At 40.5% G+C, this 17,869-nt stretch overlaps 2 protein-coding genes across 2 annotated transcripts; both read right to left on the bottom strand.

Annotated features, from left to right (window-relative positions):
• Window positions 1-2,118: 2,118 nt before the first annotated feature.
• On the bottom strand, window positions 2,119-5,278 carry mrpl42 (mitochondrial ribosomal protein L42). Its single transcript, XM_057855898.1, has 5 exons — window positions 5,122-5,278; window positions 4,866-4,917; window positions 4,706-4,790; window positions 2,874-3,037; window positions 2,119-2,797 (listed from the first exon to the last, which is right to left on the bottom strand). Exons 1-5 carry the CDS (start codon window positions 5,198-5,200, stop codon window positions 2,752-2,754), a joined length of 426 nt encoding a protein of 141 aa, XP_057711881.1. The 5' UTR covers window positions 5,201-5,278; the 3' UTR covers window positions 2,119-2,751.
• A 1,855-nt stretch (window positions 5,279-7,133) lies between these two features.
• On the bottom strand, window positions 7,134-15,257 carry pwp1 (PWP1 homolog, endonuclein). The gene is made up of 15 exons (XM_057855564.1): window positions 15,072-15,257; window positions 12,888-12,946; window positions 12,653-12,798; window positions 12,496-12,581; window positions 12,333-12,429; window positions 12,142-12,252; window positions 10,186-10,316; window positions 10,048-10,118; window positions 8,299-8,395; window positions 8,166-8,227; window positions 7,994-8,102; window positions 7,838-7,928; window positions 7,642-7,763; window positions 7,461-7,566; window positions 7,134-7,379 (listed from the first exon to the last, which is right to left on the bottom strand). The coding sequence occupies exons 1-15, from the start codon at window positions 15,135-15,137 to the stop codon at window positions 7,285-7,287; spliced, it is 1,449 nt and encodes a 482-aa protein (XP_057711547.1). The 5' UTR covers window positions 15,138-15,257; the 3' UTR covers window positions 7,134-7,284.
• Window positions 15,258-17,869: the final 2,612 nt, after the last annotated feature.

Genomic DNA, 17,869 nt, shown 5'->3' on the forward strand with positions numbered 1-17,869 from the left:
GTCACATGAAAAATGCGGCCCGTCTGGATTGTCCGGTTTATCATTAAAATAAATAAATAAATAAAAATTGTCCATTTTATCGTTTATTCATTGGTAAATTATCACGAGCAAAAATTTAAAAGTACATTAGGAAAAATTAAACATGCTCCCATTCGTTTCTCCTATGTATTTAATGGACATTCTTTGTTTAGCAACCTCTTCTTTGAAGAAAACAATGAAATATATATGAATAAATAATTTTCAGTTCATATATAATATTTGTATAACGAGAAACTGCAATTCCTGGAGGCGGGGCTCGAAGGCAAGCGTCTGGTGCACGGCCGGCACAGCCCGAAAAGGCAACATAGGTTCCCTTTCCCATGGGCTCACCACCTGTGGGAGGGGCTAAAGGGGTCGGGTGCGTAGGGAGTTGGGCGGCAGCCAAAGGCGAGGGTCTTGGCGGTCCGACCCCCAGAGGCAGAAGCTAACTCTTGGGACATGGAATCCTGGACGCCTCCCCGGATAGGTGTTCCGGGCATGTCCCACCAGCGGAAGGCCCCGGGGATGACCCAGGACACGCTGGAGAGACTGTCTCTCAGCTGGCCTGGGAAAGCCTTGGGATCTCGCCGGAGGAGCTGGTTGAAGTAGCCGGGGAGAGGGAAGTTGGGCTTCCCTGTTAAAGCTGCTGTCCCCGCGACCCGACCCCGGAACAAGCGGAAGATGATGGATGGATGGACGGACGGACGGTCGATCGGACGGATGGAGAAACTGCAATTTCTAGAAAAAATTACTCTGGGTCTTTGCTACAGATCTCAGCCCCGCCCAGGTTGGTTTGGGGACATTTCAGGGACAATATCAGGTCAATATCCTGTTGATTTGGGGACATTTGGGGGACGCGTCCTGGTCATATCAGGTCATCTGGGGACATTTGGGGGGCGTGTCCTGGTCATATCAGGTCATTTGGGGGGCGTGTCATGGTCATACCAGGTCATTTGGGGGACACGTCCTATTGATATATGGTCATTTCCTGTTGATTTGGGGACATTTGAGGGACACGTCCTCGACATATCAGGTTATTTGGGGACATTTGGGGGCCGTGTCCTGGTCATATCAGGTCATTTGGGGAAATTTGGGGGGGCGTGTCCAGCTCATATTTGGTCATTTGGGGACACGTCCTCTTGATATCTGGTCATTTCCTGTTGATTTGGGGACATGTGTTTTTTTGCCATTGAAAATGAATGGGAAATTTGGACGTCCATGGCAGTCAATGGAATTGACTTATATTCGTGTCAATGGAATCCAAGTACATTGGCATCAATAGAATCGACAAACATGGCCCCCAATAGCATTAAACTAAGTAAATTCCATTGAAAATGAATGAGAAATTTGGACGTCCATTGCCGTAAATGGCATCGACTTGATGTCCAAATTATGTGATTTGGTCAAAAATTTTAGGATACATTTTGAAAATTTCATTTTATTTTTTTCCAAAAATCTGTGAAAAATCTACGTTTACGGGCGAACGGAAAATTTTTCGGGGTCGTTCAAAAAACTACCTGCGTCGCGTGAAAATTCTGGTCGTTTCGATGTTTGAAAAAAATTTTTTTAAATGAGGATCTATGTACAACAAAAGAACAATTGGCTAACTTACATAGCAAAAGTCCGCTAGCTTAAATGCTATAAAATGCTACCGTTTTTTAAAAAATAATCTCGTAACAAATGGTCCAGACACATCTTCCGACAAAAAATAAATATACCTATAAACTAAATTACAAAGGCATTAAAAAACATTAGGTCAAACAAAAACTTGGTTTACGTTGGTCTTAACAGGGAGCAGTTGGATTCAGCCATGTGAAATGAGGCAGACCAGAGGGCAGTGTATCTACCCTAATCAATAAAATTACATGCAAACACTTTCAAAATAAACCATTACAACGACACTTTCATTCAACAAAAACGCGAAGCAAAAACATTGGAAGATTTTTTTCTAATCGAATACTCGAGTTAATCCATTAATCGTTGTAGAACGAAAATTAAATATTTCAAATATATATTTTGCCTTTTGTCATCAGTTCGTCCGGGTCTCCCTTCAGGAAGGTGGCAATGTGCATAAAAACGCAGAGACACGTCAGATGGCTTTTTGCTGGAACTTTTATTAACAATGGGGGACTCACAGCTACTCAACTCAGTGCTGGTCATACTTGCTCAAAAACTGGATTTCACTAATGTTATAAATTACTTTGTTGTCAAAAAATCTAGGCGCATCACCGTTTGAGGGCTTGAAACCCCAGGGATGTGGAGGGGGCAGGCACAGGATGTTTAGTTATACTGTTTTGTTGCTTAGCAGGCAGGCATAGCACTCTCAGTTGTATTGTACTGTAGCCTACATGGGACTATAGATGGGAATTGTTTTTTTATATTGTGTCACATCACATTACGTTCTGTTGAATTTAACTGTCCATTTCAAATTAAATAATTTGAAAATTTACACTGTCATTGCTTGCAAAGCGTTAAAGTACTGCGTATGTTGTCGTGACGAACCGGTGGCGTGGGTGGGGTGGGGGGGCTATAATGATCTCTTGTCCCCGGGCCCCTACAAGTCTGTTTATAGCCCTGCTCACAATGATTGCTATGATATATTTTCAACAAATAAACACCTTTAGAGGATCATTTCAGACGACTGAACAACAAAGGAACTCAACGCAAAATCATGTGCACAAACCAGGTAGTTCATTATAGAGAAAGACATTCATAAAATCGACATAGACACAACTATCTGTCTTTTGGTGGGTTCTTCTTAATGCGCCTCATGCGATACCTGAAGATCACGAGGAAAAATAACAGTGAGCTCCTTTAAAATGACTTCATTTTCAATAAATGGTGCAGCGACTTACTGTCCAAACGGATACCAGCGGTGTTTTGTGGTGAAAAACATCTTGCTCAGCTCTTCCACACTGGGACCCTTTTGGTTCCTCGGCATCTCCTTGCTGAGGTGTGCCTTCAGCACTTGCTCATGAGTCTCGGGGGGGTTGCAGAGCGGGTCAGGCCGCTCGATGGGCTGCAACAGAGCAAATAGAAAGTGCATCAGATAATAATGCAATGACTGCAATGTTAGTTACAGTGGGGCAAATAAGTATTTAGTCAACCACTAATTGTGCAAGTTCTCCCACTTGAAAATATTAGAGAGGCCTGTAATTGTCAACATGGGTAAACCATGCATGCTAAACAAGCTTTTCACACACTGTAGCTGGTATTTTGGCCCATTCCTCCATGCAGATCGCCTCTAGAGCAGTGATGATTTGGGGCTGTCGTTGGGCAACATGGACTTTCAACTCCCTCCACAGATTTTCTATGGAGTTGAGATCTGGAGACTGGCTAGGCCACTCCAGGACCTTGAAATGCTTCTTACGAAGCCACTCCTTTGTTGCCCTGGCTGTGGCCCCATTCATTCTTTCCTTTACACAGATCAGTCGTCCTGGTCCCCTTGCAGAAAAACAGCCCCAAAGCATGATTTTTCCACCCCCATGCTTCACAGTGGGTATGGTGTTCTTCGGATGCAATTCAGTATTCTTTCTCCTCCAAACACGAGAACCTGTGTTTCTACCAAAAAGTTCTATTTTGGTTTCATCTGACCATAACACATTCTCCCAGTCCTCTTATGGATCATCCAAATTCTCTCTCGCGAACCGCAGACAGGCCTGGACGTGTACTGGCTTCAGCAGGGGGACACGTCTGGCAGTGCAGGATTTGAGTCCCTGGCGGCGCATTGTGTTACTGATAGTAGCCTTTGTTACTGTGGTCCCAGCTCTCTGTAGGTCATTCACTAGGTCCCCCTGTGTGGTTCTGGGATTTTTGTTCACCGTTCTTGTTATCATTTTGACGCCACGGGGTGAGATCTTGCAAGGAGCCCCAGATCGAGGGAGATTATCAATGGTCTTGTATGTCTTCCATTTTCTAATAATTGCTCCCACAGTTGATTTCTTTACACCAAGCGTTTTACCTATTGCAGATTCAGTCTTCCCAACCTGGTGCAGGTCTACAATTTTGTCTCTGGTGTCCTTCAGCAGCTCTTTGGTCTTGGCCATAGTGGAGTTTGGAGTGTGACTGACTGAGCTTGTGGACAGGTGTCTTTTATACCTCCACTTTATCTCCATTGCTGATTTCAATTATTATTATTAGTAGTAGTTTTTGTTTTATTTTTATGTTTGTTTTATTTTTATTTATTTATTTTTATTCCGTGATTAAATGCGATCTTTTGTCTTGGTTTTTACGTTGTGTTGATTTAAATGTGATTTTTATGATCTTCATGTGATGTAAAGCACTTTGAATTGCCTTGTGTTGAATTGTGCTATATAAATAAATTTGCCTTGCCTTGCCTATACCGATAATGAGTTAAAACAGGAGCCAAGATACAGGTAACGAGTGGAGCCCCGTTAGATCTCGTTAGAAGAAGTTAGTGAAGAAGTGTCTTTGACAGCCAGAAATCTTGCTTGTTCGTAGGTGACCAAATACTTATTTTCCACTCTAATTTGGAAATAAATTCTTTAAAAATCAAACAATGTGATTTTCTGTTTTTTCTTTCCACATTCTGTCTCTCATGGTTGAGGTTTACCCATGTTGACAATTACAGGCCTCTCTAATCTTTTCAAGTAGGAGAACTTGCACAATTAGTGGTTGACTAAATACTTATTTGCCCCACTGTATGTAGTATGGATTGTACTCATACCTGGGTGAGCTCATATGGAATGTCCACGGGAGGATGATAACAGACAACTGTCTTCCCATCTGAAGTCAAACCGATCTCCACGTCACTATAGCAAGCACAACACATATAATAAAATACAGTATACTGGAGTAATAATACAGGACAACATCACTGAACAAACCTGCAGTCATCAATCGATCGATTGGACGCATCTCGAAATTGAACCAAGCAAGCTGCAAAGTAGAATGCGAAATAATAGTTTTAATCTAAACTTTTTGTCTCTTCAATCCATATTTAGTAGCAAAATGTAAATATATATCTTTTCAGCCAGTCAATCATGTCTGTTTATGCAAATGTCAAGGTTAGCTAGTAAGCTTTACTCGCCATGATTTAGGCAAACGGCATGTATTTTATTGAAAATCAAAATTTGTAAATACCTTGAGGAATCCGTAATCTATTACATTTGTAAACGCATGTTATGAGGCTGCTTATTTTGCTTAGGTGACCCGACGCCATGCTAACATTTTCCGTGTTACGTTACTATGTGTCCGGGTTTACTCGCGCAGCCTTTAGAATGGTTCCGGATGACATTTGTTCCGTCAGAGTGGGTTTTCATAAATTAAGTAAAAATATTAAAAAATGTTATATATATTGTTATAATAATAAAATTGAAATAATTCATTTGACGTGCTTTGAATGTATGAATATCTAACTACATCTTTTTTTCTATTAGGCTGCTTATTTTGCTAAAGTGAGCCGACGCCATGCTAACATGTTCCGGGGTACGTTACTGTGTCTGGGTTGACTCAAAAAGCCTTTACAATGGTTCCGCATGACATTTGTTTCGACAGAGCAGTTTTTAATGGTTACCATAAATTAGAAAATGTGATATATTATTATAATTATAAAAATTGAAATAAATCATTTGACGTGCTTTGAATGTGAATGTATAACTACATATATTTTTCATGAATTTACGCTGTTGTCTTAAAGGTAAATAATGACCATTTTATGGTAATGTAAAACTGATATTTTCTAAAGCAGAGTTTTTTGTTTTTTTTTAAATATTTAAAACCGAGACAAATAACTTTTTTTTGTATTTAAACTCCACTGTCTTGACCGCTTCAACCAATTTGATTACACTTACAGTGGTACGAAAGTCACTTGTCAAAATCACACAGATGAAAAAAAATGTCTGCTTTAACTAAAACCACCCAAAAATTTATAGGTTTTCCTATTTTAATGAGGACAGCATGCAAACAATGACAGAAGGTGAAAAAAATAAGTGAACTCTCTCCCTAAGTGGACTTAAAGGGGACATTTTTCACATTAGGCTTCATCTTTGAGTTGGCGTTGGTTTAATTAGTTGGTGGAGTTGATTAAAAAAAAAAAAAAAAATCAGTGCAGTTTTTCAGTTATTTGTTAGTTTCAGGGCTCTGGAGTGGCTAAGCTATTTTTAGTCAATGGTGCCCGCTTAGCATGCCAGTAAAAAGACGATATTACCAGAACTAACATAGTCAAATAAATGCAAATCATTGTCCGAAATACCCATGCGGCCAAAACAATGTCACACCAAACTGCCGTAATTCATTTCATTCTAAAGCAGGACTATTTTTTTTCAGATGCGTAATGCGACCACGATAGAAAGCGCTCAGTCTGCAGTAAAAACAAAAACAAAAGACAATGTGATATCACTCAAATGTTGCTGTTCATACTATAATTATTGTGGAGGAAAAATGGAACAGCGAACCAACATCAACACCTTGAATGGTGGAGGGAGCGTCATGATTTGGGGCTGTTTTGCTACCTAAGGGCCTGGACAACTTGCAATCATTAGTGGAAGAATGAATTCAAAAGTTTTGCAGGAAAACCTGAGGCCGTCTGTCAGACAGTTGAAGCTAAAAAGAGGATGGATGCTGCAACAAGACAATGATCCAAAACAAAGAAATCTATTTCAGAATGGTTTCAGAAGAACAAAATACACGTTCTGGAGAGGCCAAGTCAAACTCCAGACTTAAGTCCCATTGAGATGCTGTGGCATGACCTAAAGACAGCGATTCATGCCAGACATTCCAGGAATCTGACTGAACTACAGCAGTTTTGGAGCGAATAATGGGCCAAGATTAGTCCTGATCGATGTGCCAGACTGATCTGCAGCTACAGGTAGCATCTGGTTGAAGTTATTGCTGCCAAAGGGGGGACCACAAAATATTAAATGAGATTGTTAACTTACTTATTATTTCCCCCTTCTGTTATTGTTTGCATACTATCCTCATTAAAATGTATGGCTGGTGTTAGTTAAAGCAGACAGTTTTTTTTATCTGTGTGATTTTGACAAAGATCAGATTGGCTAGTGATTCTATGCAGAAATGTGAGAAATTCCAAAAGGTTCAGATACTTTTTCATACCACTTTAAAAGAATAAAATTCACCACCACATAAGAAAACATTACAAAATATGAAGTTTGCATATTTAAAACCTGTATTTATACACTGGATATACAACATAATTGACATCTATTGGGTAAATATCATCATGTCAGACAGATGTGGACTGTGAATTAAAAAGTATAAAGATGTAATCCGATTGTTTTAGCGTCACTATGAGGTATCCATCTGTGTTGCAGAAGCAGCGCTGGATGTTTGAGGTCCCGCGTTCACCACCAAGCGCTCCCGACTGCCGAACACCGCAGCCACTGGAGATAAAAAATATCGCAACCATTTAGAAGATCATGAAAGGTTACAAAAGACTGATTTGGAGTTTTTCTTGGTCATACCTGCTGCAACATCACTAATATCCCAAACCCGCAAGCCATCTTTTTGTCCCCCGAAAGCAAACGTGAAGGGCCGATCGGGGCAACACGACGCACAGAATACAACGCCCTGCACATGCATAAAAACATATTGAGTGTCACACTTCTCATTTGTATCATTTAATTCATTCCACAAAATTCCTACCATTTTCATATCCCGTGAATGCACCAGATTGGGTTTGTCGCCCAAAATGTCCCAGATCTTGACATGCCTGTCTGCCGACGATGTGACTAAGCAGCCTTTAATTTGGCTGCTAAGATCCAAACCTAAAAATGCAAAGTCACAAAAAGTTGTTTAAGTGGAAACAGTACTAATAATTCATGGAATTTTTCATGCGTACCCGAAACCTCTTCGTCGTGCGCCTTAAGCGTGAAAACGGGCTTATCTGCGCGAGCATCCAGACAGTACACAAAGCCATCTTCTGTGCTGGCCTGAAACGACCAAGAATCAGCAGAGATGTTCCTAATATTTGGACCTGAAAAAACTCGTCACCTACCAGGAAGTTACACGGTGAAAAGTGGTTCCAAACCAGGCGTTCAACTTGACCGCTGAATCTCCACGTGCGGCAGCTGTCTGGGCTGCGGCAGTCATACAGAAGCGCTGTCCTGCGAATACGAACCAGTGCGGGTTTAAAACCTGTTTGTTGACACATTTAACATAATACGTACTTGTCGTATGATCCCGACAGGAGCGTCTGTGCCTCAAATGGATGAAACGCCAGCGTCTGAACCTTGAATTTGACAGAAACAGCTGGAGTTAGCCATGGTGATTCTATAACAAACACATAAATCTGCATCATACTTTATCAGTGTGTCTGTGCAGGGTGGTGGCAGGTTTGCCTTGAGACAGATCCCAAAGGATAACGGTGTCATCTGCTGATCCGCTGGCTAAGACATTTCTGAGAAATACAATATTCAAAAATAAGAGAAAATTCACGTCATACAGTGTTGGCCAAAAATATTGGCACCCGTGCAATTCTGTCAGATAATGCTCAATTTCTCCCAGAAAATGATTGCAATTACAAATGTTTTGGTAGTAATATCTTCACTTATTTTGCTTGCAATGAATAAACACAAAAAAAGAATGGGAAAAAAAAATCATTGTCATTTTACACAAAACTCCAAAAATGGGCTGGAAAAAAGTATTGGCACCCTTTGAAAAATCATGTGATGCTTCTTTAAGTTGTGTAATTAACAGCACCTGTTACTTACCCGTGGCACATAAAAGGTGATGGCAATAACTAAATCACACTCCAGTTAAAATGGATTAAAGTAGACTCAACCTTTGTCGTGTGTCCTTGTGTGTACCACATTGAGCATGGAGAAAAAAAGAAGACCAAAGAACTGTGAGGACTTGAGAACCAAAATTGTGAGGAAGCATGGGCAATCTCAAGGCTACAAGTCCATCTCCAAAGGCCTGAATGTTCCTGTGTCAACCGTACACAGTGTCATCAATAAGTGTAAAGCCCATGGCACTGTGGCCAACCTCCCTAGATGTGGACAGAAAAGAAAGATTGTGCGGATGGTGGATAAAGAACCTCGACTAACATCCAAACAAGTTCAAGCTGTCCTGCCGTCCGAGGGTAGAAGAGTGTCAACCTGTACTATCCGTCGGCGTTGGAATGAAAAGGGACCAAACTTCTGACCCAGAGACATAAAAAAGCCAAGCTGGAGTTTGCCAAAACTTACCTGAGAAAGCCAAAAATGTTTTGGAAGAATGTTCTCTGGTCAGATGAAAACAAAAGTAGAGCTTTTTGGGAAAAGGCATCAACACAGAGTTGACAGGAAAAAGAACGAGGCCTTCAAAGAAAAGACCCTACAATCAAACATGGTAACGGTTCCCTGATGTTTTCGGGTTGCTTTGCTACTTTTGGCACTGGACTGCTTGACCGTTTGCATGGCATTATGAAGTCTGAAGACTACCAACAAATTTTGCAGCATAATGTAGGGCCCAGTGTGAGAAAGCTGGGTCTCCCTCAGCGGTCATGGGTCTTCCAGCAGGACAATGACCCAAAACACACTTCAAAAAGAACTAGAAAATGGTTTGAGAGAAAGCACTGGAGACTTCTAAAGTGGACAGCAATGAGTCCAGACCTGAATCCCATAGAACATCTAAGGAGAGATCTGAAAATGGCAGTTTGGAGAAGGCACCCTTCAAATCTGAGAGACCTGGAGCAGTTGGCCAAAGAAGAATAGTCTAAAATACCAGAAGAGCATGGTCTAAAATTCCAGAAGAGCACTGTAAGAAACTCATTGATGGATACCGGAAGCGGTTGTTCACAGTTATTTTGTCTAAAGGTTGTGCTACCAAGTATTAGGCTGAAGGTGCCAATACTTTTGTCTGTTTGGAGTTTTTTTGTAAAATGATAATGATTTCATTTTTTTTCCAGTCTCTTTTGTGTTTTTTCATTGCAAGCAAAATAAATGGAGTTATTACTACCAAAGCATTTGTAATTGCAATCATTTTATGGGAGAAATTGAGCATTATCTGACAGAATTGCAAGGGTGCCAATACCTTTGGCCAGCAGTGTATTTACATATATTGACTGACCGGATGAGCTTGTTCCAGGCTAAATCCAATACTGCGTCGGTGTGTCCCTCCACCGGATCTGCCGATGCGCCCTATAAATCCAACAAAAGAGCAACTCAACTCAAATTTGAATTGCGGATATCGGCGCAATGCAACTACCTTTTTGCTCTTTTTCTTCTTCTTGGCTTCCTTTTTGTTGCCCAGCGAGAATGCCGGTTCTAGGCAGTCCACCACATCTAAGTCCCACACGTCGATCTGCGGCGTCATGTTGCCCACGGCGGCATAGTTTGCTGGATACACAGTGAAACTATATACAACCCATCGCAAAAAGTATGGAATCACCAGTCTCGGACGAGCACTCACTCTGACATTTTATCATGTAGAAGAAACTCAGAAAAAAAGCTTGAAAAAATAAGGAATTAGTCAAAAAGTGCAACTCTTTAGCACACATCATCACCTTGTCAAGAGTCAAGAATCTGCATTGGACAAGGTGATGATGCTGGAACTTTTGTTTGGTGCTGTTCCAGTGATTTACAAAAATGACTGCCTAAAGAAAACATCAAAATTCCCTCAGTCCTTGATGATATGGGGCTGCATGTCAGGCAAAAGCACTGGGGATATGGCTGTGGTTAAATATTCAATAAATGCATAAGTTCACATTGAAATGTTAGACAGCTTTCTTATCCCTTCAATTGAAAATATGTTTGTCGTTTTCCAAGATGACAATGCATCATGCCACAGAGCTAAAACTGTTCAAGCATTCCTTGGAGAGAGACTCATCCAGTCAATGTCATGGCCTGCAAATTGCCCAGATCTGAACCCTATTTATAACCTGTGGTGGAAATTGAAAAAAATGGTCCACAGCAAGGCTCCGACCTGGAAGGATGATCTGGCAACTGCAATCAAAGAGAGTTGGCACCAAATTGATGAAGAACACTCATCAAGTCCATGCCTCAGAGACTGCAAGCTGTCATAAAAGCCAGAGGTGGGGCTACTAATGCTAGAGATTTAAACTACATTCAAATAATTTAATGTTGTGAATCAACCATTAAAGTTGTTAAAATTGCGCCCGTTATTCCATAATTTCCCTCATGTCTACTTTCGACATGTGAAAGTTTTAAAACTGTTTCATCATTTAAAGATAGATTCAAGTCAAGATTTTGCCGATTTAGGGGTATTTTAGATAAAAAGTAATTCGGTTCTCTATAACAGAGCCTTTTAGAGAAGTCTACTGCTTTAAGATGGCGCCTGTTTACTAGCGCGGGAAAATCTGTCATTTCACATCTAGTCTAGATATATGTGATATCTAACATAGCCGTATGTTGCCGTATGTTTGTAGCAACTACCAACTGGGCGCTGTTTGTCGCGGCTGACGGCCGCAGTCAGGTATTATTGTATTTTTTTACCTAGCGGCATTAACTGCACATGATATTTACTCTCGGTCCGTTCCTCATTGCGTCCTGAAGGCCGCGCTGACTGAGTTTTATTTCCGCTTTACCTGGTATAATTCAATAATTGGAATTTGGATGTTTGTGAATCGTTCTCGACTCTTCCATGGCCGAATGGCGAATATTCTAAGAATCGGAAATTTCGCACGCCTCTAACTAGAGATGTGTTTTGTTATTTCTTTGTTTCTCATGATTCCCTTTTTTTCTCAGAATGGAGTGATTCCGTATATATATTTCCCTGCACTTGCTCTATAAAAGTAACATTTACTGACACCACAATGTTTTTATTCATTTTTATTAGTATTTCTGAATGCTAAAGAGTAACCACAGCCATCTCCCCAATGCCTTTGCCTGACATGCAGCCCCATATCATCAAGGACTGAAGGAATTTTGATGTTTTCTTCAGGCAGTCATTTTTGTAAATCTCACTGGAACAGCACCAAACAAAAGTTCCAGCATCATCACCTTGTCCAATGCAGATTCTTGACAAAGTGATGATGCGTGCTAAAGAGTTGCACTTTTGAACTAATTCATTATTTTTCCAAGCTTTTTATCAGTTTGTTCTACATGATAAAGTGTCGGAGTGAGTGCTCGTCCGAGGCTACTTTTTTGCTTGGGGTTGTACTTGCTAACAGATCAAATATAACACTGCGGCTTCTATTTTTACATCGTGTTTCCTCAGGATTCGGATCAAAGTTGAGCCACTCGATGCTTAGCGGGTACGCCGGCAGCAGAATGTCATGGTGCACGTATAGAGAGTCCTCCTCGCTGTTGTACACTGGAACGAAATTATATATATTTGACGATATATTTTAAAAACTATTAGATTATTCTCGTCGACGTCTTGCTTTAAAATACCATAGACCTCCAGATTGCAACAATCCCTGTCAGTCTTCCCGCATAAGATGAGGTTGTCAGTGGGCTTTATTTGGAAGTCGTCTCGCTCATATTGATCCTGAACATGTCATTATGTTATACTATAAAATACCATGCTTTCACATCGACTGAGAGTCTAACTCACAGTGTTTTTGAGCGTGATGTAAGGGTCCTCTTCATTTGAACAGAATACGGTGAGACCGGCCAGACTGTCCCCAAGGTTGGCCGTTGCTACGGTGCAGACAAACGAGATATAAAAAAAAATGTACAAACATTTTAGTGATCAATTTCAAATTTCTTGCCTATATCCTCTTCATCGTATTTATCCAGCCCATATTCTGCAAGCTCATCAACAGCATCATCGTTATTTTCTCCAGGAACATCCCCGCCATCATCATCAGCTACAATACCGCCATCCTCATCTTCCTCTTCTTCAGCTACTTGTCCCCTGATGTAAAAAATAAAATAAAATAGACACAGTTCAGGATATAATCAAAATATGAATTTGATAACTACAAAAAAATAACATCAACGCACCCCAGCTCTTCTCTTGCCTCATTGATGATGCGTTGCAGCTCCTCCTGGCTCAACTCAACCTAATAAATTTAAGAAACATCATCACTGACGGATAAAATGTTTGTAAAGCCTCGTTCAAAACAGTTGTCATACTATCTTGTTGCAAGGGCGTAGGTTTGCATAGGGATGGTAGGGACATAACACTAGCAAATTTTCAGGATTCTCAAATTATCACCAACTTTTAAGCAACCTCATTTGGAATGAGGTTGGAATTCGCCCCCCCGGCCAAGCCACACCGAGAACGGCGCCAGCCGGACGAAGTGGTGCTCCGCTGTTTACCGCTTCCGTGCGCCCCCCGGGAGGACGGATATTCCGTGCGTTCATTTCTGATGTTAACCCTTTGTACCGACTCCAAAAGTTTGAAGAAGACTCACTGAAAGCAGGTTGACAATTTATTTGTCGACAATGGTCAAAAAACAAGGCAAAAACAGACAACGGAGGGACAATTCCAAAACGATTCCAAAACAACGCTACATACAAAATGTTTTCGACCAGCAAATCTCCAGTGTTTTTTAAATCCGTGGTGTAGTAGGCCGGGCCGAAGGTGTGTCCAGGCGTTGCTTTTGGGACCTTCCCTCTGTGGCCGGTTTAGATTCGTGTGCGGATGGGACGTGGTTTCCACAGCGACCGACGCTGGTCTTGACGTCCCAAACGCCCGCTATCAACTTTGTTATCCGGGCTGGCGCTACTTCTTTTGGGACAAAGCGCGCTGGTCTTTGTCCTGATTGCCAGAGTTGGTGCGTCAATCTTGCTCGTGACGTACACGTTGGGCTTCTGTGATAAGATGGCGTTGTGTATCTATTCTGCTTCTTTAAACTATGGTGCGCTATTTATTTTATATTAGGTGTGTTAGAGTAGTGCAGCAGTAAATATGAGAAATGATACTATTCCCCGATTAATTATATTACGTGCGTTCGACTAATGCAAACAGTTAGACGGTGCCTACAAGAAACTGTACCATTTTTCCTTTTCCCCCTCATGAGCGCCAATAAGGTGATTCACTTTACTGTGTTCAAGGGCACGGAGTGAAGTCTGCCTTAACTATAGTTAGATGAATGTGTTAGAGTAATGCAAACAATTATATGGTGTGTGCGAGAACGGTACCTATTCCCTTCACATTATATGATGACTTCAGTTATATAAGTCATTTAGATTGTTTTCCTATATGTTGTAAGGACAGAATTGATCCTACCATTAATAAGTGAATTACAGTACTTTCAATATGTTCAGATTTACACTGACCCCTTTTCACTTGCTGAATGTGCCAGTCTATTTTTTTCCCCTCAAACGCACGTTTGATTGGCTGATGACTTGAAACCCCATACACACACACACACACACACGCATTCACAGCCCAACAGAAATACAACATGCGCCCCCCCCTTCCCTTCAAAGACGAGGGATATTAGGGTTTTTTTCTGCCAGCAGCAGCCACTGTCAGTAATGTAAAAAGATGTCAACATTGTGGAGGTGGGGAACACGCCACTAATTTTGCTACTGTTACAGTGCTTCAAGTCGATTTTACTCACTGAGATTCCTTGAAATAAGAAAAACAGCTAGCTGAAAATAAGCTTAACCGACTTATTTTAGGCAAAAAGTTTGTAGATTTAATCTTAAAAGAAAAACTTGTTTGTCAAAAATGTTCTTAATTCAAGAATATTGTTCAAAACATTATTTGAAAGAATTTTTCCTGATTTAGGTGAAAAATGACCAGCTTTGAGATGCATGGGCTCAATACGAACAAATAGTAGTATTTACTTAAAGTGGAAGAATCTGACGCATTCATCTATTAACTAGACTTTATCACTCAAGAAAAGAGGGTAAATTTGACTAGATTTAACAAGAATTATCAGATTAAGATGTTATAAATTTGCAGTGTGAAAATTAGTATAGGTCACAGATTTATTTTTGCTTTAATCATTTAACCTATAAATCAATTAGGTTCGTATTGGTGAGAAATGTAGCCCTGACCCCCATTTGGTCTTATTAATGTCCTGTCCCCAGAAAAAAGATGTACATTCAGGTTATGCTGTTATATCGTCCCTACCAATATTAAGCCCAAACCTCCGCTCTTGTCTTGTTGACACATTAGCACCCGACAGGCTAACGGGAACGAGCGCATCACTTAGCTACTTCATCACTTACTTTGTCCGGCGATTCCTTGGCAGCCCCCCGCTTCACCCACCCGACACAAGTAATCTGAGAACTCATGTTGTATGCAAGACTCTTTTAAAAGTGCGGACTAAGTACCAAAACTAATTTAGTTGTCAAAAAAACGCACACGGAACTGCCAGCAAGCCATGTGGATTTTGCGCACATTGATGACGTCAGAACACGGCAAGGCCGCGCCTCCCTGTCATTAATGTGGTTATTTTTAGCTAAAGAACACTGAATTATCGTTTAGCAATGCATTTTTCAGTGTGCTGAATCCATCCTAACATATAAAGTTTGAAAATAATAATACAACAATAAGAGCAGGGTTCTTGCACCGTTTTAAGTCAAATTTAATGCTTTTTAAGACCTTAAGAATATAATTTGAGACCAAAACATGTCGGAACAATATCTGATGACGAAAAGAACTAATTTCAGTTCACTGTAACTGGTATTTTTCTCCTCTCATGTGTGACTCGATGGCTTTGACCCCCATTGTCAAACAAGTCTTTCTGCAGACTTTGAACTAGGAGTGAGAACTTCTGTGTACTTTTCGAGACAATACGATTAGCTTAGCAAGGGTCACGATAATGATCTCACTATATCGCGATATAACAATTATTCATACATTCACATTCAAGAACTACTAATAAACTGCTGTGAATTGGCGGCCAGTGAGCTACACTATTCTAATAGAAGATATTGATAGCAACCCTGGCATCTAACGCATCTTCTGGAAATTTAATACCTAGCGCAATTTTCCATTAAATTTAAGACAATTTAAGACCCTGATTATCCAGATTTTAGATTTGAGACATTTTCAGATTTTTTTAAGGACCCTCAGGAACTCCGAAGAAGCATTTCCTCTTATGCCTTGAAGGAATCTGACCTTCGAGCCAGACCGCCGAACCACCGGACCCGGGCCGGCAGGACACCGGCAATCCGGCCAGAAGGGCAAACTCAAACATTTAGTTTATATTGAGTGTGTTCGAGTAATACAAACAGTCAAACAGGTCTACTGGTAGTTCCCAGGGTTTCTAAAAGTACAGTAGGCGCTAGAGCCTTTAGCTACCAAGCTCCTGTCCTATGGAATTTGTACAAGTGAGCTCTGATTTTTAAATGTGTACACCGCACGTTCAAAATCTGTATGTTTTTCGTGCATTGCGTTTTTTTTCTCCGTTCGGATTTTGTCACCGTTTCGGCAACGAGACTATGTGCGTTACTACGTTGGTTGAATGACACGGGAGTGGGAAGAAGAGAAGAGTGTTGTGACGCTGTTGCAAACTCGATGCTAGGCTCAGTGGCTCCAATATTTCCTGACTGTAGCCAACAGCCTACAATCTATGCCCATATATGTGACAATATTACCAAAATATTCATATTATTTTTAAACACCGTTATTTTTTGTTTTTTTTTGTTTTTCGTATGGCACGTTATATAAAACTTTGTTAGCTTAGTCACCAATTTGTAACGGCATAAGTCACTATTTGTAAGATTGCGAACGGCCTCGAGTTAACAGGTATGTTAACCTTTTGTACTGACTCTATTTTGAAAGGTTTAAAGAAGGCTCACCGAAAACAGGTTGACACTTCAGTCAGGTCGACAGCGATCAAAACGGCAAGGCGAAACAAACACTCAGGCGAGGAGGCAAGGTCACCCTTTCAAACGTCAACAAAAGGTTCCTGAGAAAAATGACGATTACTTAAACATTGCCTTTTGAAGGTTCTCGTGGGGTGGGCCGTGGGCAGGAAGAAGGGTGTGTTAGGGATCATTATCGGTTTATGGATTGGACAGGAGGATTCAGGAGTTAAGGTTGTCCGGGCAACGAGAGTTGTGGATTTTGCCACCTCAGCGTCAAAGGAGCTCTTGGAGTCTTATCAGTTGGATATCGGGCGTCCTCCAGTGCTCCTTGTATTGGGACACACTGTCCCGCCATTTGTTCTGGACTGTCCGGGAGAACTGATTGCAAGAGTTGGTGCGTCAATCTTACTCATGACGCACACATTGGGCTTCCGTGATAAGAAGACTTTGTGTATCTTTTATATTTATATAAAATATATATATCATATATAATATAGTATATTATACCTTATATTCTGCTTGTTTTCCTGAAACTATCATATAAGTGCTATTTATTTTATATTGAGTGTGTTCGAGTAATACAAACAGTCAAACAGTAAATACGAGAAACAATACTATTCCCTGAGTGATCATATTAAGTGTGTTAGAATAATGCAAACCATTAGATGGTTCACATGTTCACATCTCCTTCACCCTCTATACTTCAAAATGACATAAAACACATTTTTTCTTAATAAAAACAATTTAATAGCTCTGTATAAAAGACATATATTCATAAACAGGAGCAAGAGGCCGTTTATAGTGGTTATAGTACCATCATAAAGCGTGGCAGCAGAGGTATTGCAGATAACGGTTTTAAAACATGCAGTCAAAAATCATTTGCAGTGCAGCGGTCACACAATAGAGCCCCGTCCGCAAAGAAAAAGTGCATCACAATTACTGGGGATTTCATCATTTTGAAGGAAACGCAATGAAACTTTGGCAAAGTGACTTTTTCTGTAAACGTTCAAAATTGTGACCTATTTAACACTTTTTAAAAAATTTTTTTAATCGCTAAACCTTTTCTCACAGATTTTTTCTGTGTGTTTGTACTGTGAGATAATTGGTGACTTGTAAAGTAAAAATAGTGATTTCTTTGGCTTTCAATAATACTGAAATATGTCTAAATTGAGAACAGTAAATCTTATCTGACTTAGCATTGTATTCTATGT

The sequence above is a fragment of the Corythoichthys intestinalis genome, chromosome 13 (assembly GCF_030265065.1).
Source record: "Corythoichthys intestinalis isolate RoL2023-P3 chromosome 13, ASM3026506v1, whole genome shotgun sequence".
NCBI classification, from domain to species: Eukaryota; Metazoa; Chordata; class Actinopteri; order Syngnathiformes; family Syngnathidae; genus Corythoichthys; species Corythoichthys intestinalis.